This window comes from Haplochromis burtoni, unplaced genomic scaffold (assembly GCF_018398535.1).
Source record: "Haplochromis burtoni strain Fernald_Lab_line unplaced genomic scaffold, NCSU_Asbu1 Contig_89, whole genome shotgun sequence".
NCBI lineage: Eukaryota > Metazoa > Chordata > Actinopteri > Cichliformes > Cichlidae > Haplochromis > Haplochromis burtoni.
In genome coordinates, this window is record NW_024582450.1 from 1,371,490 (window position 1) to 1,393,382 (window position 21,893).

A 21,893-nucleotide genomic window follows, 5' to 3' on the forward strand; every position below is an offset into this window, starting at 1 on the left:
CAAGTCATTTGAACACTTATATATGATTATTTTTTTTTGCATTAATGTGTCATATGTGTCAGACTTTTAAAGGGCATTCAACACTGTCAACTGTTTCTATTAATATGTCCCTATAATAGTTAATTGTGTATAGAAATGTGTTTTGAAAGTGTAAACTTGCAGTTCCTTAAACAGTTCCTAAAGCGGTGATATTAGGAATCTCTTTAAAATGAACAAGTCTTTACTGTCATCTAGTGGGAATTAGAGCATTGTCACGATCATTGCAATAGACTCGTGCCCAACGGCTATTATAGGTTTCTATCTCCATCTAGTGCACGATAAGAACAATTCAGTTTTTAAACAGAGGGCGGAGTGACGTAATGTTCTCACAGTTTCTACGTGCGCGTTCATGGATCCCGTGACCTGCTGTCAAGCACACGCATGCTAGCGCACTATGCGAGATTTGTTTGTCAACGAATGAATCGGAAATTCCACAGTGACCCGGAACACTCAAAGTATAGTGACGGTAATATTTACTCTTGTCAAGCAGCGTTACAGCAAGTCGATAACAGGAAAGTGGTTTGACATGTTTTTATTTCACTTAAAGGACAAGAAAACTCGTTTCTCGTTTTATCGCTGCAGATTCGCTAATACGCAATTCTCCGAGTTCTCCAGCCGGTATTAGCTTAGCCAGCTAGCAAGCTGGGCTAACAAGGTGATGTAGCGACCGCTGTGGTGCGCTCAGGAAATGTGATGGAAGTTGGTCTAGGCGTGTTTTTTTATGAAAGTTTCATTTTTGGACTAATATGAAGCCTGACGATAGCTGCCGCGGAGCAGTAACCGCTTTCTGAAGGTGCAGTGAGCACAGCGCTGAGGTCGGGTTTCTTGGATAGTTATGAGCAGCATCAACATTACAACCAAAATCCCTCAATTAAGCTCTTTTTATACTAAAAGGTCAGCGCTGACACTACCGGCAACAAAGAGTGGGTTTTGAGAAGCGATGTGTTTTCGTGCTGTCACGAGATGAGTCTCGACGATGAAACACTGCAGGCTGGGATGTCCTCAGTCCAGTCGGGACTGGAAGGGCAGCTGCCGCTTTTACACGCCAGACATCACAGCGCTCAAGGCGGTCTGGTGTTGGATCTGAACTCCCAGGAAGACTACCTCAGCAGTAGCTCTCCCGAGTATGACAACTATGGGAATAACACCGGTCCTCTGTTCGAGAGAAGAAAGAGATCTAGATCCAACAGCTCCAGACATAGATTCAACGAGGTGGTCACGGAGCTCGGTCCGGAGGAAGTGCGGTGGTTTTACAAAGAGGACAAAAAAACTTGGAAGCCCTTTTTGGGCCACGATTCACTTAATATTGAGCTAATGTTTCGGAAACACTGCGAGCTGAACCCCGGTGCAGCATGCCCCCAGGCCAGTGGAAGAGAGGAGGAGAGCGGGTCTAGAGAGCTGGAGAGCACAGGGATGAACGGTGCAGTGCCAGCAGAAACGAGGACCAGCAGTGTGCACGGAGGCCGCGGGTCCTTGGACACATCCACCGTGTCCTCTGATGAGAGGGACGCTGAAAGCATTGAACTCAATGTAGAGTCAGTGTGTGTGCGAGGAGGACTCTATCAGGTTGATATAATACAGAGACAATGCTATCCTGTCTACTGGAAACGTAAGTATAATCACCCCAATGCAACCCAAATTAAATCACCTCTGCATCAGTCACATGTAAAGTAGCTCCTGGTAGAGAATAAGAAACACAACTTCTATTAGTCAAACCTCACGTAGATGTTATGAAAACTACAGAGATCTGCAATATATTAGCTTACAAAACACTTCACACTGTTCTGTAAAAGGTTCTAGTTTAAATGTTAAACCTGTAGCTGAGTATACATTTTCTGTAGACTTTTACTGTAGACTGCATAGTTGTCTTTTCTTTTTTTTTTGTTTTCTTGCAAGCTAAGTACTTCATCTGGCCTTTTTTTCTGGATGTCAGTGTATTGAGCTCAGCTGATCTGCATTAACTAATTCGTGGATATTTCCAGGAAAAGGCAGGGAACAAAGGAAGGCAGTTGCTATAGAGCTTTGGAAAACCTGACCTGAATGAATAGGGTTCATGGCTAACTGGGTCTTTTGAAGCTTAATTTCAAATGACATTTACAGAAGAGGTTATTTTCACAGTTGTTGATGCTGTGGATGCATTGAGACCCTCTCTGTACTCTTTCAGTGTGGTCTGACGGCTACGTTAACAGTTAAGAATGTGAAATAGATACTAAAGGAGGACGTTTGAATAGTCATCCAAAGCATATCAGTTCCCAAGTGAGAGATTAGTTTACACAATGGAACATGTATAAAGGTCATTGATATACTATCAGATAGAAAACATCAGAATATTTAGAAAATTAAAAAATAAAAATCAAGGTTGTGTTAAATAGTTCTTAGCTTTAGTTTGGCATATTGCCGACACGCCTAACAAACTTACTTGACTGAACTGTACCTACTGTCAGTCTATGTGTCTACATTAGCTTTAGAACACTTTGTCTTTAAATAGAAATAGACAGACTTTGAACAGGCTCACTCTGTAGAGAGAGAGAAGTTCTCTTTCTAAGGCAGCCTAATTTAAGATCCTACACTCTTATTCACCACCAGAGAATTACTTAATGATGTCACTCAAGACTGTAATCAAACATGGCCTCTCTGCATTAACCACTGAGACTTTGCCCCCCAGGATTTGTCAGACTTGTTGAGTTACAACGAAAGGATTCAGTTTCCAGAAACTGACTTACTTTCATTTCTACTTGCTAAATAAAAAATATATTTATTCCCTGCCAAAAATTGAAATTTCATGATTCCCATCCATGCAGGAGCTATTTGTTTTGTTTTGGATTTGATACTAGATAATGGCTGTTGTCCTACAGAACAAGACCATATCCCAGTGATGAGAGGCCAGTGGTTTATCGATGGTACTTGGTTGCCATTAGATGAAGACGAAAGCGACCTCATCGAACGGGAGCACCTTAACCATTTCCGTGGGCAACACGTGCAGGATACCTTTGAGATGGATTTGGTTCCCAGGACCATTGATAGTAAAGATGGTGAGCTCTGGGGAAGGGCAAGGGCAGGACAGCCTTAACCTTGGTGCAGTAAATTCTGTAATATAAAGCGTTTAAAGACAAAAATGCGTTAAAGAACACAGCACTGAAGCATCCATTCTTATAACTAACACAATAAATGAACTTATTAACTAGATCATAGCTTAATCTGATGCTGATTGTTGCATTAGCCAGAATGTCGTTGAGTAATAACCTTCCAATGCATCTACTGATGACTGCGAATGCAAGTGAGAAGATTAAATGCTCTCATAGCCATTGCTGGTTATAAATTCCTTTAAAAAGTAAGTCAGTGAAAAACGCACCAAATCTGTGAAACAGTGAAACTAGAATAAAAGTAACCAGAGTCATAAATGAGCAATTTTGAGACAGCTCAAAATTGCTAGTGTAGATGCACGTTCAGTTGAAATGAATGAGGCAGGTGTGTCCATTCATGTGGGTGTAGGTTTTGTCATGTCACCCTTCTAGTATATAGCAGGTGCAACTCGTACGTTCTGGCTGGTCCTCCTCTGAGGGCTGGCTCAAGCGAAATGTAGCAGCATTTAGCTGTGAAAGGCAATAAGAAAGGGGTTCTTTGATTCAGCAGTCTCCTTTACGCAGCCAGATCTACAGGACCTTCACTGGTGATAAGTGTGTGGGTGTGTGATAAATAGAGCAAAAGCAGAGAGAAAAGCATGCAGCAGCTGATAAAGATGGTGGGAAAAGTTTAGTCTTTATTGTAAAAACAAGACTCACAATATCACCAAGGTAATCTGGGACTTGTGTACTACATTGCATACCTTGCTTCAATCTTAGTGACATTACATGTCACTATTTTTCTTCAATTTTTATTTAATCTCAAGACATATAAGAGAAAACGATATAAAGTCGCTCATGTTTGACACGCATTGTGTACACGGACGCTAAGAGATTTAGAAGTATATGGATGCAAGTGTATAAAGTCTTAGTGGAAAGAAGGCTCAAAGTCCAGTTATTTGCAAGGTGAGAGAAATAATGTACAAGGCCACACAAATTGGTTTTGTGACACTTGGCAGACTCTCCATTACTCAATGCGCAGATCATAAGACTTTAACTTGTCTAATGTACTATTGCAAGGGAGAATAACCTACTCACCCTTTGAAAGCCATACGTAAGATATATATGTTAATAAAACCTAAAGAACCATCATTTGCATGTGCATTCATGTAGTGCGTATCTTGGCAACGTTCAAGATCTGCATGGGGAAAAAAAAAAGTATTTTCCTCTTATATTTGTAAAAGCATGAAGGGAAAGTGAATGGTAGCTCCTGATAATTCACCTTGTTTGAGTTCCTCCTTCAGGCAGCTTTTAAAGAAATATGTTTTATCTTGAAACTAATCATTTGAAGCCCTGACAACAATAAGGGCTAGCGTCATTCAATAAGGCAGCAATCCCTGACAGTACTGCAGTAAATACATTCCCCAAGATATCGCTGTCTCCTTTACCTATTGCTACTATTTTTATTGTGTTCCCTAGCGTAGACTAAATGTTAGTGCAGCAGAAGACATGGTAGGCATACCAGTATGCTCTGCAGGTACATCGTCATCATTGTGGTGCAAGTGCAAAATATGGGCTGATATACTGCTTCTGCTGGTTCTTCTTAAATAATAAACAAGGAAGAGTTAAATCTGATGTGTCACCCATGCGTGATATGGTGTATTTTATGAAGTGAAGATTCATTGTGATTTTTACTGTTATAGAAAATTAAACAATAGCATCACCCCCTAATTTTTTATTTTTTTTTTATTTATTTTTTTATTGTTACCGTTTGACACTTTCTTCAAAGAGTGCCTGCTGTGATTTGAGTCTTAAGCTGACAGGAATCGCAGATGGTGATCACTGGTGTAAGCCAGTAGTAAAAACTATAGGGCGTGTCCAGTATGTCAGCCTTAAAAGACGTCAGGGAAAAAACAAAGCGTGCAGGCTGGACACTGTGTCATCTTTGAGCAATGCAGTGTGTGTCGTTTGACGTAGGCAAGCCTCATAAGTTAGTTTGTGTGCTGCATATTCTGCTACATTTTATTAAACACCAGAGTGTAGGAACACCATGGGATAATTGATGACTGATACATACTTAAAAGAAACAGAAAATTCACACTTAATAACATAGCGTACATTTGACAGATGTATGGTACTGACTTGTGCTTAGGATACAAACAAAGAAGTCATTTGGCAGGAAGAGTCCGTTTTACAGTGTTTACATTCACAGCCTACTGTAACAAAGAGTTGGTAAAGGGATTTGTTTTATCTTATCCGCAAAGATAGTTTTATATTATATGATGCAGAACAGATGAAGGTTATCAGTTCACTGTGACCTGTTTGGACTGCTTCCTCTCATACTCGGTATCTCAATCATAAGGAACCACTTAGTTATGAATGGATCCATCAGTGCTGTAATACCCAAATGCACATTACTGGTAGCTTTTATAACAAAACCCTCCCATACACTCAGCAGTTCTGTCCTCCACAGCTTTTCACCTCTACCAGTATTTGCAAGTCTGATGTCTGTGTTGTCTTTGATTGAATGTTTTAGTGAGACATGTCTTGTGCACTTGCTGATTTGATTAACAAATTTGAGAAAGCCTACATGTTTGTGGAACTGATTTTGTCACGTAGCATTTTTCTTACTAATTAAAATACTAGCATAAATTTAGTAATAAAATCAATAGAGAAAAAATTACCCAGTCATGATAAAATATTATGAATAACCAAGTTTTAGTTTCTATCGAACAGTTGACATAAGTGTGTGGTTTTACATGGCTGTTTTCACAAGCTGACACTCATTTATTGAAGGAGAAAATGAAATTAGATCAGTCATCCAATAAGATATGGCAGTAAATTATCCTCATTCTCACCACTTCTAAGCGCTTGCAATTAAACTAAAACACCTACTTATCTCTAACTAATTAAATCCTATACAAAGCAATTAGATTATTCACAGTGGAAAGAAATACATCTTCTAATCTGTGCTCCTCCAGGTAAGAGAGGCATTGGAGATAATCTCCCAGATACTTATTCAGAGCTCTTTGTAAAAATGTAGTCAGTAGGTTGGTTTCAGCATCACCTCCTCAAAATGGTTATAAATAGGAACATATGAATTATTCATTAAGTGAAATGGAAAAATAAGTACTGTTAATGCTGTTAGACATGAACTTATGTAGTACACGTAAACAAAAAGAAATAATGGGGATTTGTAGCCTGTATAGTCAGAGTCATGCCATGTGTAGATATTCTCTGTACTTCTTTGATAAGTGTAAAAATGTCGTCTATAGCACATGTCAAACAGTGCTGCATTTTCGGCCTGAAGGCTCACAATAAGTTCGCGTTGTATCAGGACATTTCCTATAGCCACCAGGTCACTGCGGTAACCAGCGCAGACTCTTAGTCTGTCCTGGTTAAAGTGGTAACCTGACTGCAGCACTACTTGATAGAGCTACTTGTTCAAGAGTGATGACAGCAGTAGTCTGTGTGACACCAGGGTAATGGCCATTACTCACTCACTGTTGGTTGTTAGTTCTCTCCCACCTGCCCCCTTTCTACCTCCCTTTTCTGTTCAAATGGAGTGGATATCAGACGAGTACTAAACCTACATGTCACAAGCGCAAACGCTGCCAAGGTACTGTAAAATACAATTTTATTTTTTCTTCCCCCTAAAAAATCTGGTGTATTAGATCTAGCTTGTATCCCCTTCTTATAGCAGCTTGGTCTCTTTGAAACTTGAGTTTTCTTTCTTGTGTGGTTCAAACTTTTGAAATAATTTGACTATTTAAAAACTAGACCTAGGCTCAGTTAGCAGTTGTTTTAAAGGGAATTTAGGCTGCTTTCTGTGCTGCAGCCTTAACTGGGCCTAGTTGCTAGAACATCTTCCTTTGTGCATATACTTAAGAGTTTTGTGCTATAGTTGTTAGCATTGCTGCTTTTTGGGGAATCCTGCATATGTGTCTTTCATCTCCTTGCTGGAATAGTGAGTAGACAACAGGGTTCACTCAACTACCAGAGCAAGATCCCTAATGCCAGTAGACATGGAATAAATAAGCTAGTCTTCAAAAAAGCCTTTTGAAGGCTTCTGCTGTCTTTTAAAAAAACAAAAACGAAAAAACTCCTTTTCTCTCCATTTCTTACTCACTCTTTCTTTGCTCTCTTTATCTCAGTCCTCTGGCAGTATGACTGTACCATTAATGAACCACCATCATAAGCTCCCACTTTAAGGGCCATGAACAAAGCTCTTTGTTGAGACCCAAGCACAATTGATGAGCCAAACAGAGAAGCCATTTATGAACAGTTACTATTATAACCCTTAACAGCTTCTTTCAAGTCCATCACTGTCCTAGTTCTGGATTTATTGAATAGAGAAGTCCTGGGGTCTGTGTCCTCATCTTCTAGTAAATCTGAAGCAGCCGATCTATAGCCTAGCTGCTATATTACATGAAAATTGGATTGTCTTTGCTGCTCTGAGGTGGCCCTGGATGAAAGGAATCTGTTATTTTTGTCAAGACATAGTCAAGAACAAAGTTGAAACTTTTCGTCAGGAACAAATGTCACAGTCCCAGGCCAGTTTATTTCATTTTATTTCAATTTTGCCTTTTATTCTTATTCCCATTATTTATTTTTTACCTCTCTCCAGATTTGAGATTCTTGCATACATGAAGTTTCTTTCTTCAAGAGTTTCCCCAGTTCCTTCACTCCTTGCCCATTCCTGTATAACAAATACTCTCATCCTGTGTTTCTTGGTAATTCTTGACAGGCTGTTAGAGATCTAGCTCAGTGAGTTCTTTTTTTGGGTTGTCTGTCTGTCCCTGTGTACATTTTGATCCCCTCCTCTTTTACCTTCATTTCCTTACCTGCTGCCTTTCACTGTAAAACAGGAAGTGTTATTTTACAGCACTAAACATCAGTCAACTATTTTCACTCAAACTTTTGATATTAATAAAACCAGTAAAGTGGAGAAGTTGGGCATACTTCCTAGTTTTTTCCTGTTATTAAGTATCTCCTGTTTTACTGTGGATTTGGCTACAGATAAGTCTCAACAGTTTGAGTTGGCCTCAAACTAGTTTGTTTAGAACTGTGCAGCTCTTATAGCAAATGCCACCCTCCTTTTCACCTGTATGGTGTCTTCTGAGTACAGAGATATGAGGTAAGGAGTCTGTTTGAGATGAAACCAGCCTGGTTGGCAAAAGGCGCTCTTCTAAGAAGAACTGCTCGTTTCCCTTGTTGATTACTGTCAGTATTTGGTGATGCAGTTTTAAAATGACCGGAAATATATGTGACAGAGAAAACTTTCTAAGAATTGCCTCAAATGGAAAGAATGTCACAACAAACTATTTTTTATCTGCCAAATAAAAGTGACAACCTGTCACTTTGCCTGTTCTTTTCAACAAGCGTTTCTTTTTTCAATCTCTACAAGTTATCCTCATTTCTTAGAGGCATTCATTCAGCTTGGGACTGGTTACATTCAAAGTGAACAGGTCTTTAGTACAGTTTAATAAGGGCTTGTCATCACATTACCCATAAGGCAAACCTACCCACAGTGAAAGTATCCTGCCAAGCAACAGTAGACCAGTTTAACAGATGCATCAGCACATTTTAAATTCAGGTGTATTAGAGGGAGCTGATAAATTCTCAAATTTATTGACAGATGTCTTATTTACTATTTATCTTTCCATTTTGTTAGGAATGTTTAATTAATAAAAATATGGAAATGATGCATAGTTGTGACACATGTTCATTTTTTTCAGTACTCTGTTATTAAGTAAAAACTGCATTTAAATTTTAAGAAATTAGATTCTCTGCGTAATAGTAATGCAGTTCCATTTTTTTCCCCAGGGTTTGTGTGACCATATTAAAGAGTTTGAAACTAGAGAACACAATCTGGAAAATGGCATTTTTCCAAGTACTATACTTTTTTGTTCTTAAGGGTTTTAATTCCCAGTTTGGTTCCGAGCAATGTGAAGAAATGTGACCTTCAGCTGCTGTACAATAGTGTGTGAACCAGACAATAGACTGTGCACTGGACCAGTGCATGAGTTTTCCACCAGTCTTGTTCAAATTAATTTGATTGCACAATGCACTTAAAGGACAGAGACATAAATAACTGTTGAGTGAACCAGTCTCACCTATTGCTCTTAGCTTCTGTAGCAAATGGTGCCTGCTCTCTAGTCTACCTCTGCTCTTACTTGCTCTAGTCACTGCATTACACTTTGAATTGAGAACCAGGAGGAAAAAAAATAACAGTAAGAGAACTAAATGTAGATATCAGTACCAAATATATCTTCAGCTGATGATGCACAAGGAGGGCAACAAGCCAGAGCTGAAATCTGCAAACATAATTTGTGTTGGTTTGATGTGTTTTTCTGTCTGCAGATCAATGCTCTGTGCTGCATTTTATCAAGCCATTAGACTAGTTTGTTCCTACTTTTGCTAATTTGCACCACATTCCTAATTACTGCTTTGTAAATTTGATTTATTTTGATTTTTCCTGTTACCTAAGTTTTCCTTCTATCCCCCCCCCAGACCAATCTCCTTGTGTCCTGTCTTTCCTCTAACTGTTCATGTACTCATTCCTCTCTCTCACTGCCCCCTGCAGCCATCCATAGTCTAAAGCTGAGTCGATCACATGTGGATTGGCACAGCGTGGACGAGATCTACCTCTACAGCGATGCCACAACTTCCAAAATTGCAAGAACAGTCACCCAGAAACTGGGCTTCTCCAAAGGTCTGTAACCACTTAAGGTTTCCTTTATTTATTTACTAGCATTTCTGATGAAAGCACGGTAGAGAAACCCATCATATCTGCTTAAATGATTTCAAACTACAATTACTAGGATCCCTTGACTTTACATGCATGTGTTCTACTGTGTAGTATTCAGCCGACACCAGCTTGCTAACACATTGTTATGGTAAGCATATCTGCTAAAGGCTAGCATGAAGTAACTGACTCAAGCCTTACAGATTTCGACATGCACACTTGCATAGGTGGAGAAAAATTTTATTTCAATAAAGTTTATCCTCTTTGCTAAGGATATGCCTATAAAATGTGTGAAGCCAAGTGTTTAGTCAGAAAATCGAATTGATTTCCTATTTCGTGAGCTTGAACAAGCGTCCAGTGCACACAACGACCTATATATTAATGCATTTGTAGTTTGCATCAGGTATTTAAATGCAGTGTCCTAACTGGATTAGCCCAGGAGGTCACTCTGTGTCCATCTGCCAAGTGCTTAAAGGGCCCATGTGCTACTGAAAAGATAACAAAAAGCAATTGATGTTTGATCCGGATGGATGACTCTATTCTGATCTACAGTCTTCAAGCCCTACAGCACATTAATCTCTCCTGCTTTCAGGTTATTGGACAAAATGGACCTGGTTATTTCAATTTTACCTGAGATGTTCATGTAGTGCTAACCAGGCAGCAGTCCAGTAGATTCTATTACCCTGCTGTGTAACACATGACTAGACTAGATTATAGATTCTAAATAAGGTGACACACTTGGCCCCATTGACACATTGGCAGCCACAATCACAGCAGGGTTCCCAGGTTTCACCTACTGGCCTCTTTGGACTCCATCAATGCAGCTTTTTATAGCTTTCTGGTGAACATAGTTGTAATGTGTTTTTAAATAATGTTCTACAGAAAACACTAAGTTTAAATAGCTGGGGTTTTTTTTTTCTTTTTAAAGCTTGCTTTTGTAAAATGAAACTCCAACCCCGTCCTTACTTGTCTTTTAGCCTCAAGCAGCGGTACGCGGCTCCATCGGGGTTATGTTGAGGAGGCCTCACCCGAGGACAGACCCCCTCAGACTACGCACATTGTCTTTGTGGTTCATGGCATTGGACAGAAGATGGACCAGGGGCGCATTATTAAAAACACTGGAATGTGAGTTGATACCTGTATGTTTGTTCTTTTTATGATAGCAGTACTTTCAATTTCATTCCAATGGAATCCGGAATAAAATTAAAACCTAGTATAGATGAAATCAAAGGCATTGTAAGAAAAGTCTTCCGGGGACATACTGTGGTGTAATGTTGGAACTGTCACAGTTCATGTTCTCTCTGCTAAAAACAAACAGTCTCACTTCTTGTTCCTCTTTTGTAGATTCATAGTTTCTCTGTGTGTTAACGTTTCTGTGCTCCTAACTAAGCTTACATCGTTTTGTTGTGGTTTTTTTGTAATGTGATATGATGGATTTGACATAAACCTGACACATACCTGTCTGTCTTCTTTTGTTGCCAATTATGTAGCTAGTGCATTTCTGAAGTGTCAGAGTGCATAACTGAAGCACTGCTCATGCAACAGTATCCACTAAATCATTCAGTTTTCCCCCCTCCACTCCTGCAGACTCTGTTTTCTTCTCCTGCCTGATTTTCTCTACCCATCTTTCTCACTCTTGGTCTGCTCATGCCGTTCTGTTAATTTACACTTGCGTTGTTAATGTGTGATCACACAGTGTACCAAACCTTAAAAATAACACACATAGACACAACAGAACAGGGAAATGCAGTTCTATAAAAGTAAGTAAAGAAAAATGACAGGATTCATGTTGCAGAATAAAACCAGCTGTTTCCAGGACTGGAAACATAGGCAAAAATGTGGTTACAGTTTTTGCCCATGTTTCCAGTCCTAATCAAGTCGTGCCATTCTGTCTCAGTGTTTTATATATTTATTGGTTATATAACCTTCATCTGTCCAGATTTCATGCCAGTGGGAAGATGTATCTCTTTTATTTGGATCTTCTATAGAGCACTCGACACATAAAAACAAAACAGTCAGCTTGATGCTGTGTTGATACTTTACTTGAATAAACCTACTGAGTTTCTTTTGTCTTTCAAAAGTTATATCTTGTTATGAGGAACTTAGAAAATTGTAAATTATGTAGAGCTTAAAATGACAGTGCACAATAGACACTTCTGTCTATAGAAATCTGATAAAGTAAGTTATCACAGCATGAATTTCTCTTTTAAACTCACTGGAGTTCAGCTGTGTATACAGTATTGATCATATGTTGCTTAAGCTAGATGCAGTCCTTTCATATGTCTGTTTTTATCTAAGGGAATAACTGAAATAGCCTTGGACCATAGGTGTGGAAGCTTTAATTACACTTGTGCAGAACTGTCACTGTGTCACAAACTAAGGAGTTAAAGCAGATAAAGTACACAGAGTCAAGCTGCAATGTAAATGTTTACTGTAAACATATTGTAAACATTTCTTCTATCTTCATGTAGATTATAGCGCACACACTTTCTCAGCCAAGAGAAACAATCATCCTGAAAACCTGATGTATTTGTTTGATTTTTGGTTGCTTCTTTTTACCTGAAGTAATATTAGGTATTTGTCTTTTCAGTCTCTTACATGTATGTTGATGAAGCAAATTGTGGTGAGATGTTCCAGTTACAATGTCCTAAAACAAAATCAGACAGTGTAAACCTGCTAATCCTCAAATGCCAAACCTGACTGTCTTCATTAAAGCCAATCTAAAAGCAAGGAAAACCTTACAAAACTTGGGAAAGCTGTAAAGCAGCACTCAGACCTTTGAGCATTTCCTCTACACTGAAAGTCCTGTCAAAACCTGCATTAGGTGCTCTTTTCACAGTGCAGTCATTTAAAAGCCTCTCCCAACCTCCATTTATCCATGCCAACAACTGCCTCACCCCTCTCTCTTTGTGTATTTAGTGTATCCTGCAAGCTAATGGTGTCCCATATAGGGCTAATAGCAGTGTAGCCTTTGTATGCATGCTGCACAAGGGAAGCAGCTGCATCAGTAAAATGGGCATCATTCTTTTCTGTCTGACAGTCGTATGACTAAGACTATATAGATTTAGACTTCGAATCTGTCGTTATAATAAACTGCTCCTGAGACAAAGTGACAATGACATGGTTACTAAACAGCATATTCCCAAATGTACTCTTCAGTTGTATATCTGCAATATTGTTGTTAAATACATTATATGCTGTTTTGTTATTGTATGTTTAGGCTGCGGGAAGGTGTGAGGAAGATGGAGGAGAAACACTTCTCAGAGCACAATGAGGAACATGTGGAGTTCCTGCCTGTTGAGTGGCGCTCCAAACTCACACTGGACGGAGGTGTGCATGCATGTTGTTGTCTTTTGTGGAAGAAATACATTTTTGATGACTGCATATATGAACAATAGTCTGTTGTCGTTAGCTCTTTTTTTTGTGCTCAGATGTGGGTATGTTTCTGCAGATACGGTAGACTCGATCACACCAGACAAAGTGAGAGGACTGAGAGACCTTCTCAACAGCAGTGCCATGGATATCATGTATTACAACAGCCCTCTTTACCGGGATGAAGTAAGAGTCATACAGATTCAGTAATTAGAGTCCCTGGTGCTCTCTCTTCGTCTCTTCTCATTATTTCACATTCTCTCCCTCTCCAGATTACCAAGGGTCTAACAGAGGAGCTGAACAAGCTCTACTCACTTTTCTGTTCACGGAACCCTGATTTCGAGAAAAAGGGTGGCAAAGTGTCTATCGTGTCTCACTCTCTTGGCTGTGTCATCGCGTATGACATCATTACTGGCTGGGATCCCGTGCGGTTTTGTTTGCAGGAGCATCGCGTTGTGGAGGAGGACCTAGACCTTCGCTGGATGTCCTATGAAGAGAGGCACCTTTTAGAGCAGCAGAGGCAAACAAGGAACAGGTAGAGCTTTCCTTTGTAGGTTAATGACTCTCAGGGGCTGTATGTATAGTTGTGTTCAGTTCAGTTGTGTCTGTTTGGATCCTAAAAGATATGAGTTTAAAGCGGTTAATGTCAAGGAGCCTTGAGAACCCCCTCCCCAATTCAGCTTTGTAGTCGAATTAGATAGGTTAAATTTAACATGTTTATTAAAATATTTTTAAAAAAATAGCCACTCATACTGAATTTTAATGAAAAGCTCATAATTAAATGTTTATTTTACCTCCAAAAATCTGATTAATTGAACTTTACTTTACTCTGAATGTTTCCCTTAATCATCTATGCCATAACATCAGCGGCTCAGTGTTACTGTCACTCAGTTTATATCCTTAAATTTAACATCAAGCCTAATATTTTTGTGTGTGTGCGCGTGTGTGTGTTGGGTGAGCAGTTATATATTTATTTAAAATAAATACGCCATGTGCTGCATGCTGCTCTTCTCGTGCCCTATTTTAAAGTTTTATTTTTGCTTGTTTGTTTTTAGTGTGTGTGTGTGGGCTGCAGAGTAATACATCAGCTGGCCACTGCCCATCACGCTGTGTGCACAGTGCCATTATTGTGTGCACCATTAACTTTGTAAGACAAGAAAATGCTGTAATAAGGTTTATTGATCTGACTGAAAAGGGGACTTTTTGATGACTGGCCTCTTTTGTTAATGGGGCAATGGGTATCAATATTGAAAGAGATTTTCACGCTGGAGTTTAGAAGTTTCAAATTTCTTTATAAGGTGTAGTTTGGGCTTCTTTACTTGCTTCTTGTTGCAGGTTACAAGAGCTGAAAAATCAACTCGCCACACTTGAGGCCTCTAAACCCTCAGCCCCCCCAGCCCTGAAATTTAAGGTACTATATTGCTTTGTAAAATATCACTACTGTAATGTGTAAGAATCTTTGACAAACTTTTAGGTGTTAAACTAATATGTTCTGTACTCCTAAAATAAATGAATATATGTCCATATAGGAAATAAAACAAATTAAATGTGGCATTTACACAACAAATAAATCCTGTCTGTATAAATACGAAAGACTTCTACATTTACAGTAAATAATCTTGGCACCTTTCATTTCTCAGGTAGAGAATTTCTTCTGCATGGGTTCTCCTCTGGCAGTATTTTTGGCACTAAGAGGAATCCGCCCTGGTACCAGTGTTCACCAAGACCACATCTTGCCCACCTCAATCTGTAGCAGGCTCTTCAATGTCTTCCATCCCACAGACCCTGTGGTCAGTACCCTTACTGTACCCATCACTATCTTGTCCTTTATAGATGAGCAGGAAAGGAAATCGAGAACCGGTTCCCAGCAGTTCAGTTCTTTGGAATTATCGGTCTGCTTACCTATCGCGTCGGCTTATCAGTTCCATTTACACTACAAACAGCTGATTTCAGTTCATGTGTCTGAGGAGGAAATTAGTGGCGCAGTTTACAGCATAGATATGGACGATACTTTAATTTTTATTTACATTCAGAACAAAAACAACGGCATTTTGCTGCTAACAGCACTTTGGGTCTTTGCAAGCATCTGCACAGACAGCATGCTAATGCTAAGCTAGCCAAAATCCCAGAGTGATGATAAAGCTTTTTTTTTTATAGCAGGTGCATTTTTCCCTTCCGATTAATCTGAATTGGCCTCCATTTGCTGTATTAATTATTAAAGTGAATATATTAGCTGATGAAATTGTTACATTTCAAGTTGATCAATCTCCATACAGTCCTACAGCAGTCCATCTTGACACTTTGGCTGCTCTGTGTCTGGGAAAGTGCACTTAAAGGATAAAAGTTAGCTGTGAGAGCAAACTTAAACTCTGCTGGTGAGCACACGTTTTTTCTGAATGCACATGAAATGTGGTGGATGTAATGTAACTGTGCTTAAGTCAAGATTTAGTTTTGTCTGCATGAATTTAGAGCGTGCTTTGTTCTGAAGAGTTTAGGTTTTTTGTTTTTTCCACTGTGCAATGTCAATAACTCCTGTTTTACTGCCTTTTTAGGCCTACAGATTGGAGCCACTCATCTTGAAACATTATAGCAACATTGCACCTGTTCAGATACACTGGTAACAATCTGAATTTTATCACCCTGCTATTCCTTGAATGGACTCTTAATATTTTATAAGTAATTATTCTCTGACTATTTGTGGTCTGTGTATTCATCAGGTGTAGCGCCACTAACCCCACAACTTATGATGAGATCAGGCCTACTTTTCTCAACCCTGTTAAAGATCCCACGTCGGATACAGAAAGCATCCCCAGCCCCAGTACATCACCTGTCCTACCCCGGAGGCACTATGGGGAGTCAATCACTAATTTGGGCAAGGCCAGCATATTGGGTAAGTCCAACACAAACTGAGCACATGTGTTTATGTTATTACAAGTGTTTGTTATCCAGCATCAGTTATACACTTTGAAAGAATTTAAAAATAGTCTGTAAGGAAGTTTAGAGTAATGACTGTTCAGGATCAAAGTGTCTGTGGTTGTTCACTACTTCAGGATAAGATTAGATGAACCTGAAGGAACAGACTACTGTGGTAAAAGGTAATTGATGTGTTAGTCTGAAAAAATGCTTAAGTGAGTTTTCGCTGTTGAATTAATAGCCATGTGAATGCGAGGATCCAAGGATTTCCAGCTGAACTTTGCATTGTACTGAGATAATTTTATACACTTGACTCGTCTATGTTCGTAATACTGTCGCTGATCAGTGCAGGTTGTTGACTGTTCTTTTCATTTCTGATGACAACTATGTGCTCAGAGTGAGAGCTGGGAAAAAAATCCCTGTGCTATTTGTACTCTGTAATTAATGAATCTATTTTATCCTAAGAGGTCGTTGTATGTAGGTAAGATGAGTTTGTTTGTTTTTTTGTTTGTTTTTTTCAAATCACAGTTTTAGCTCCACAGTGCCATCAAGTGGAAATGAGAGGAATATGCTCCTTTTATAATAATGAATGCATTTATAGTTTGAAATCATAATATAGGCACTTTACCTTTATCTACTGTCTTATTCCGACACTACAGGAGCAGCAAGCATAGGAAAGGGCATTGGAGGAATCCTCTTCTCACGTTTTTCCCGCTCCAACAGCCAGCCTTCAGTGTCTCTGGGACTTGAGGGTGGAGCAAGTGTTGAAGAAGAGGAGCAAAAGCGCACAGAAAGTCAGTCAGCATACGGCCTCTCTATGTTGACTCGACCCACCTCACCCACTGCTGACACATCCTGTAAGTTCACTTATCCCTCGAGTAATGTTTATATTCTTTTCTTTTTTTTGGTTTGTAAATAAGGCAAAAAAGTATATCATCCACATCCATCTGTTAACTTTCTTATTAAGTATTTTTTTTTGAAATGGCACTGAGGTTCACTGTACTCAAGATTAGATTAAATCTAATTAAATTAGATTTAAAGATAAATAAATAAATAATGCAGTAACATAGTTATAGTATAGTGTAGTAATATAGTAATGTTTTTTGTTTTTATTTAAAAGAAAAGGATGTTTGTAGCCTCCAGAGAAAGTGACAAACGGCCTACACCTGCATTCTTTCTCATAGCCAGCAGGGGGCGACTGCTCTTTGCATAAAGAAGGAGGATAGAGTAGATGTCTATGAAAATAAACCTACTGTTCTCTTGATTCGTGATATTAATGAGTTTAGTCTAAAAATATGAAAATGTGAAAAAATACATAAATAAAAATGATGTCTTCAGGGTCATGGTAGTTCTTTTTAGAACTGAAGAAGCTTCGCGGATGAGAGGTGATATGTCTTTTAAGAAATGTAATGAAGTCCAGTCACTTTCTTTCCAAGCTCCTTATACTAAATAAAAATGATTTTTTATTTGTAGTAAGTGAAGTTAACGGATACTGGATAAAGCAGAGTAATCTAGGGCATGTCTGCTGTGTGATGAACAAGGCACTACTATCAGCATGATGTGCCCTTGGTTTCCAGGCAGATTCACACTTTCACTCACTACGTGCTCGGTCGACTAGATGTCAGTGTGGCTATGGATATCTTTTATGTGCAGGCTATTGATGTCATGTGGTGTCTGTTTTTAATCATGTATTATTATGCATTTGTCTTGATACTTCCTGTTTTTACTCATTTGTTTTTCTGTCTTGCAGTGGAGCTTGAGCGTCGCATTGACTTTGAGCTCAGAGAGGGTCTGGTGGAGAGCCGCTACTGGTCAGCAGTGACCTCACACACAAGCTACTGGTGCTCACATGACATAGCTCTCTTCTTGTTGACCTTCATATATAAACAGAAGGCGACACCCTCTAACCCAGCAGATACCCCGGATCCAGAGTGAGGCAGCATGCTTTTTAAAACGGAACACAACACTGAAAGAGTGAAAGCATCTCTTGTGACACATAAAGTGACTTTGTTCATTACTTTTTCTTGCTTACAAACTTAAATACACTAAAAAAAATCCTGTCTTTGTTTGGCTCCCGATCAAGCACTTTTAATACTTGGGAATCATTACTTACAGACTCAGAACTTTCTTCCAAACTTTTCATCTTTTTTGTTTGTTTTTTACGTTCTGCACAATTGCTTACCCTGATGGTGGATCCGGTGGACCAGAAACTCTTATTTAGGAACAAAAGCACTGATGCATAGGTGATTGTTGCACCCAGAGGAAGAGACTTCTAACTTCATTCCCAGTGTGAATTTCGACAGCTGAACTGTGTCTATCATGTCCATCGATTTCATGTAAAACAATACCTAAGTCAATTTGCTCAGCTACAGACTCTGTCTGAAACTTTGGGGCACATTTGACTAAGCCTCAGTCACTAAGGTGTCAAGTTATGTCTGATATTTTTGTTTGTTTGTTTTTCTCTGTTACACAAATGCGTGCGCACACACAAACATAAAGAAAAGAACATTTTTGGCAAAGTTCTCTTCTTCAAGTTGAATATTTAGCTACTGCATGCTAAGAAACCCATGGGAGCAAACAAAGGCAATGTGTAATATATAATATTTCTTTACTTTCCCACATAAAAGACACATAATATGATTTAATTATAATGCATTATTTTGGCAAATTATTATAATAATTATTATTTTGGTACTTTTTCCCCTCTATTTTTTTAAATTTTCAATTATTTGAGTCTTGAAATAGAGTGCACCAAATAAAGCCCAAGTAAAACACTAGTTTTATACTGCACAAATAGAGTATAACATTTTCCTTTGTGTTTAATCGTCACTGATAAATAGTGCAGTACCAAGGGGGCAGATGTGTCTTACAAACACAGTGACTAAATTGTATTTACTTATTTTCTTACAGTGTAGAGATCTAAACCATAGTCTAAAATCTAAATCTTACATACTCACTCGAAACAATATCACTATTTCCTCCTAAATACAAGCTTCTATTTTAGGGATAACTTATGGAGATGATTTTTGCCCGCGTGGCTTTGTATTGATGAATCATTGGTACTAGATGTATTTTTTCTTAAAACAAATACAGAAATATTTTTTCCTAGTAACTTTCGGACACTTTGGGGATCTTAAACTGGATGTTACCTCAGAAAAAAAAAAAGGGATTTGAGCTTGTGGCCAAATAACTTGTATGTGTCACCTTTATTAGATGCCCTGCTTAATTAATGCTAAGGCAAAATTGTGGTTGGCCTGGAGTTAAAAAAGTAGAGTAGATTATTTAATTTTTAAACGTTACCTTCATTATAAAAACGAATGTCTTGTTTGCCTTTTTTTTTGTCCACAGTTCACACTTTGCTAGCTTGATCGTTTACTTACAAATTCAGTTGAAATAGAAAAGAAGGATGACAAATGACGGAAAATCATAAAATTTTATATATAAAAATATAATAGTAGTACTGATGGGGGTTATTGTAGCTATAATTCCAAGTACTGATTCAGCACAAGTTAGTGCTTACTCACTTTGCATGGTATCAAATTAATAGTAAATGGATTGTTGGGACAAGAATAATGCTGCGTGCCAACACACATCCAAGAAACTTTATTCTGACTAAAAACGTGTGATTGCTTTTGGCTTTTCTAATGAATAAATTTTATTTGCTGTAGATTATGAAATGAAACTGTCCTCGTAAATATTTATGTGACAGACGAGCCTTTCTGTCATTGTCAACTTTAACTTGTGTTCTGCTTATTGTAATGTAGTAATCAGTTGTTTTTGAATTTGTTATGGTGCAAGCTGCAGCTTTACTGTGCCACACAAGGGCTGTCGCTGACTGTCGTTTCTTTAACTTCTGTGTTATGTGTACAAAGGCCTACTGACTTAAACCAGGCTGCCTTGTGGAGATCACCTGATAGGTAACCAGGAAGTAGTGCAGAAGCTGGGTCTAATAAGGGAGGGGGGTAGTTAAGTGTTACTGTATTTGATCTGGTGGCTCTTGAACATTCATGGGCTATAAATTGCACAGAAACTATTTTAACACAGCCTGTTTTTGACTTTTTATTTATTCTTTACTTCCCGTCTGTTACGGTGCATAAAACAATCTGGATATGTATTTCAAATACACAGTGCTGTTCTTGCTTCGCATTCATTGAGTCAAACATTGTGAGTTTCAACACAGCAAATACGTAGTTGTAACAATAACATTGTTTCTAAAACTTGTGTGAAAATTTGCACATTTTCATATTTAGGCTTATTTTCAAATGTGTCACAGGCAAGAAACTGGAGCGCATTAAAGATAATTTTGGTAAAATATGCTGTAAGTTTCACTGTATGAGATTTTGATGTACAACATTTTGAATGACAACAATACATTTTTTTTTTTTTGTCTTGTCAAAGATACCACAAGTATCAGGGAAATGTCTGCTTGTACATGTTTTGTAGGTTCAACACTCTTGTCAATAACAGATTAAAGCCATAATTAAACAGTTTAGCACAGGTGTCCACAGACTAAAGACCTTATAAATGGCTTTCGGGGAAATGGATGTACATTAAACTGTGGGTGTGTTTAATGAAATGGGATGATGAGGGATATGGTGATCTGGAGAAATGTCCCAGGAGCTGTGCAATAACTCATGCCTGTATTGGATTCTAACTGCCATCCAAAACACTGTATAAATGTCCTTTTTATAAAGTATTCCAATTTGGATGTAATCAGTACTTCATTAACTGTCTTTTTTTTTTCTTCTTTTTTTACTTTTAATAATCAGAGTAAAATATTGAGATTGGAAACTTTTTTTGTGGAGGAGGACGATGCTTTCATTTCTCATTTCCAGACTGAGGACAAAAGAAGCGTTTGTTCATCTGAAACTCAGACCAGATTCTTTCCGAGGCGCCCCCTGAAGTGAACAACAAAGCCGACTTATAGATTGTGAATAGCCTGCATTGTATTAAAGCTGTTGTGGCTTCCACTGGGGGCGAGTTTAATGCAGTTTAGCAACATCTGCAAAGGCGAGGCTCACAGATGGGACCAGTTAGAGGTGACGCACAAAAGGCCCTGTTGTTCTGTGTTTGACCACAAGAGGTCAGTCATTGGTCATCTAATGATAATACTCAAAAAAACAGGACCACAGTGACCAGCTGTCCAGTGTCCTTCCTCTTAAGTCATTTCCATCTATTGCTCTTACCTAGTTGAGCTATTTTTGGCAGTATTAATATGCTTAAATATATTCATGACTGCTCTGTTGTTCACTTATATACCTTTAAGGAAAAATGGAATGTACTACAGCCATCTACAACCACAAATGCCAAAAAAACCCAATAAATGTGAATCCCTGAGCACCCCGCTACCTCCTACCCTTACCTCCTTCACTGCTCTGCTTCCTCCACTATACCTCCTCTGTCCTCATCCACATCACCAGCAGCCAAGCCAGCTCTCCATCTGACTCTCCTGCTCTGCATCTGGCTGACTCAAATGTTTACTCTGCAATTAAAACACAGCCTATAAAAGGCAATGGGTCGACTGCCAGACACTGACGAGGGGGTCGGAGCTGCAAGGAGAGCGGTTATAAATCGCTTTGATGCCGACCGTAGTCTGAAGGCCCAGATTCCTGAGCTGGAGGATTGGAGCTCAGTGAGTTCATCAGAAGACAGAGCCAGAAACACTGATGATTCATGGCCCTTTACTGCATCTCACTTGGAGAGCGGGTATTGTTCTGCTGCTCTGGAGAGAAAGGAGATGGCTGACTTTCTGATTCCCC

General features: G+C 38.8%; 1 protein-coding gene across 2 annotated transcripts; it reads left to right on the plus strand.

Moving 5' to 3' along the window:
* Positions 1–398: 398 nt before the first annotated feature.
* Positions 399–20,925, plus strand: ddhd1a (DDHD domain containing 1a). Of its 2 annotated transcripts, XM_005934273.2 has the most exons (14): positions 399–1,648; positions 2,895–3,071; positions 6,619–6,720; positions 9,688–9,816; positions 10,827–10,974; positions 13,070–13,179; positions 13,301–13,407; positions 13,494–13,756; positions 14,557–14,632; positions 14,862–15,011; positions 15,774–15,838; positions 15,939–16,111; positions 16,794–16,991; positions 17,885–20,925. In XM_005934273.2, the coding sequence occupies exons 1-14, from the start codon at positions 1,003–1,005 to the stop codon at positions 18,067–18,069; spliced, it is 2,529 nt and encodes an 842-aa protein (XP_005934335.1). In that variant the 5' UTR covers positions 399–1,002; the 3' UTR covers positions 18,070–20,925. The 2 variants fall into 2 exon arrangements, with proteins under 2 accessions (XP_005934335.1, XP_005934336.1); XM_005934274.3 differs by lacking the exon at positions 6,619–6,720.
* Positions 20,926–21,893: the final 968 nt, after the last annotated feature.

Bases quoted from the DNA above. Each gene is read 5' to 3' on its own strand.
- ddhd1a (XM_005934273.2), top strand. From the start codon at position 1,003: ATGAGTCTCGACGATGAAACACTGCAGGCTGGGATGTCCTCAGTCCAG. The intron at 16,112-16,793 runs GTAAGTCCAACA...CCGACACTACAG, and splicing joins GGGCAAGGCCAGCATATTGG to GAGCAGCAAGCATAGGAAAG. The intron at 16,992-17,884 runs GTAAGTTCACTT...TCTGTCTTGCAG, and splicing joins ACCCACTGCTGACACATCCT to TGGAGCTTGAGCGTCGCATT.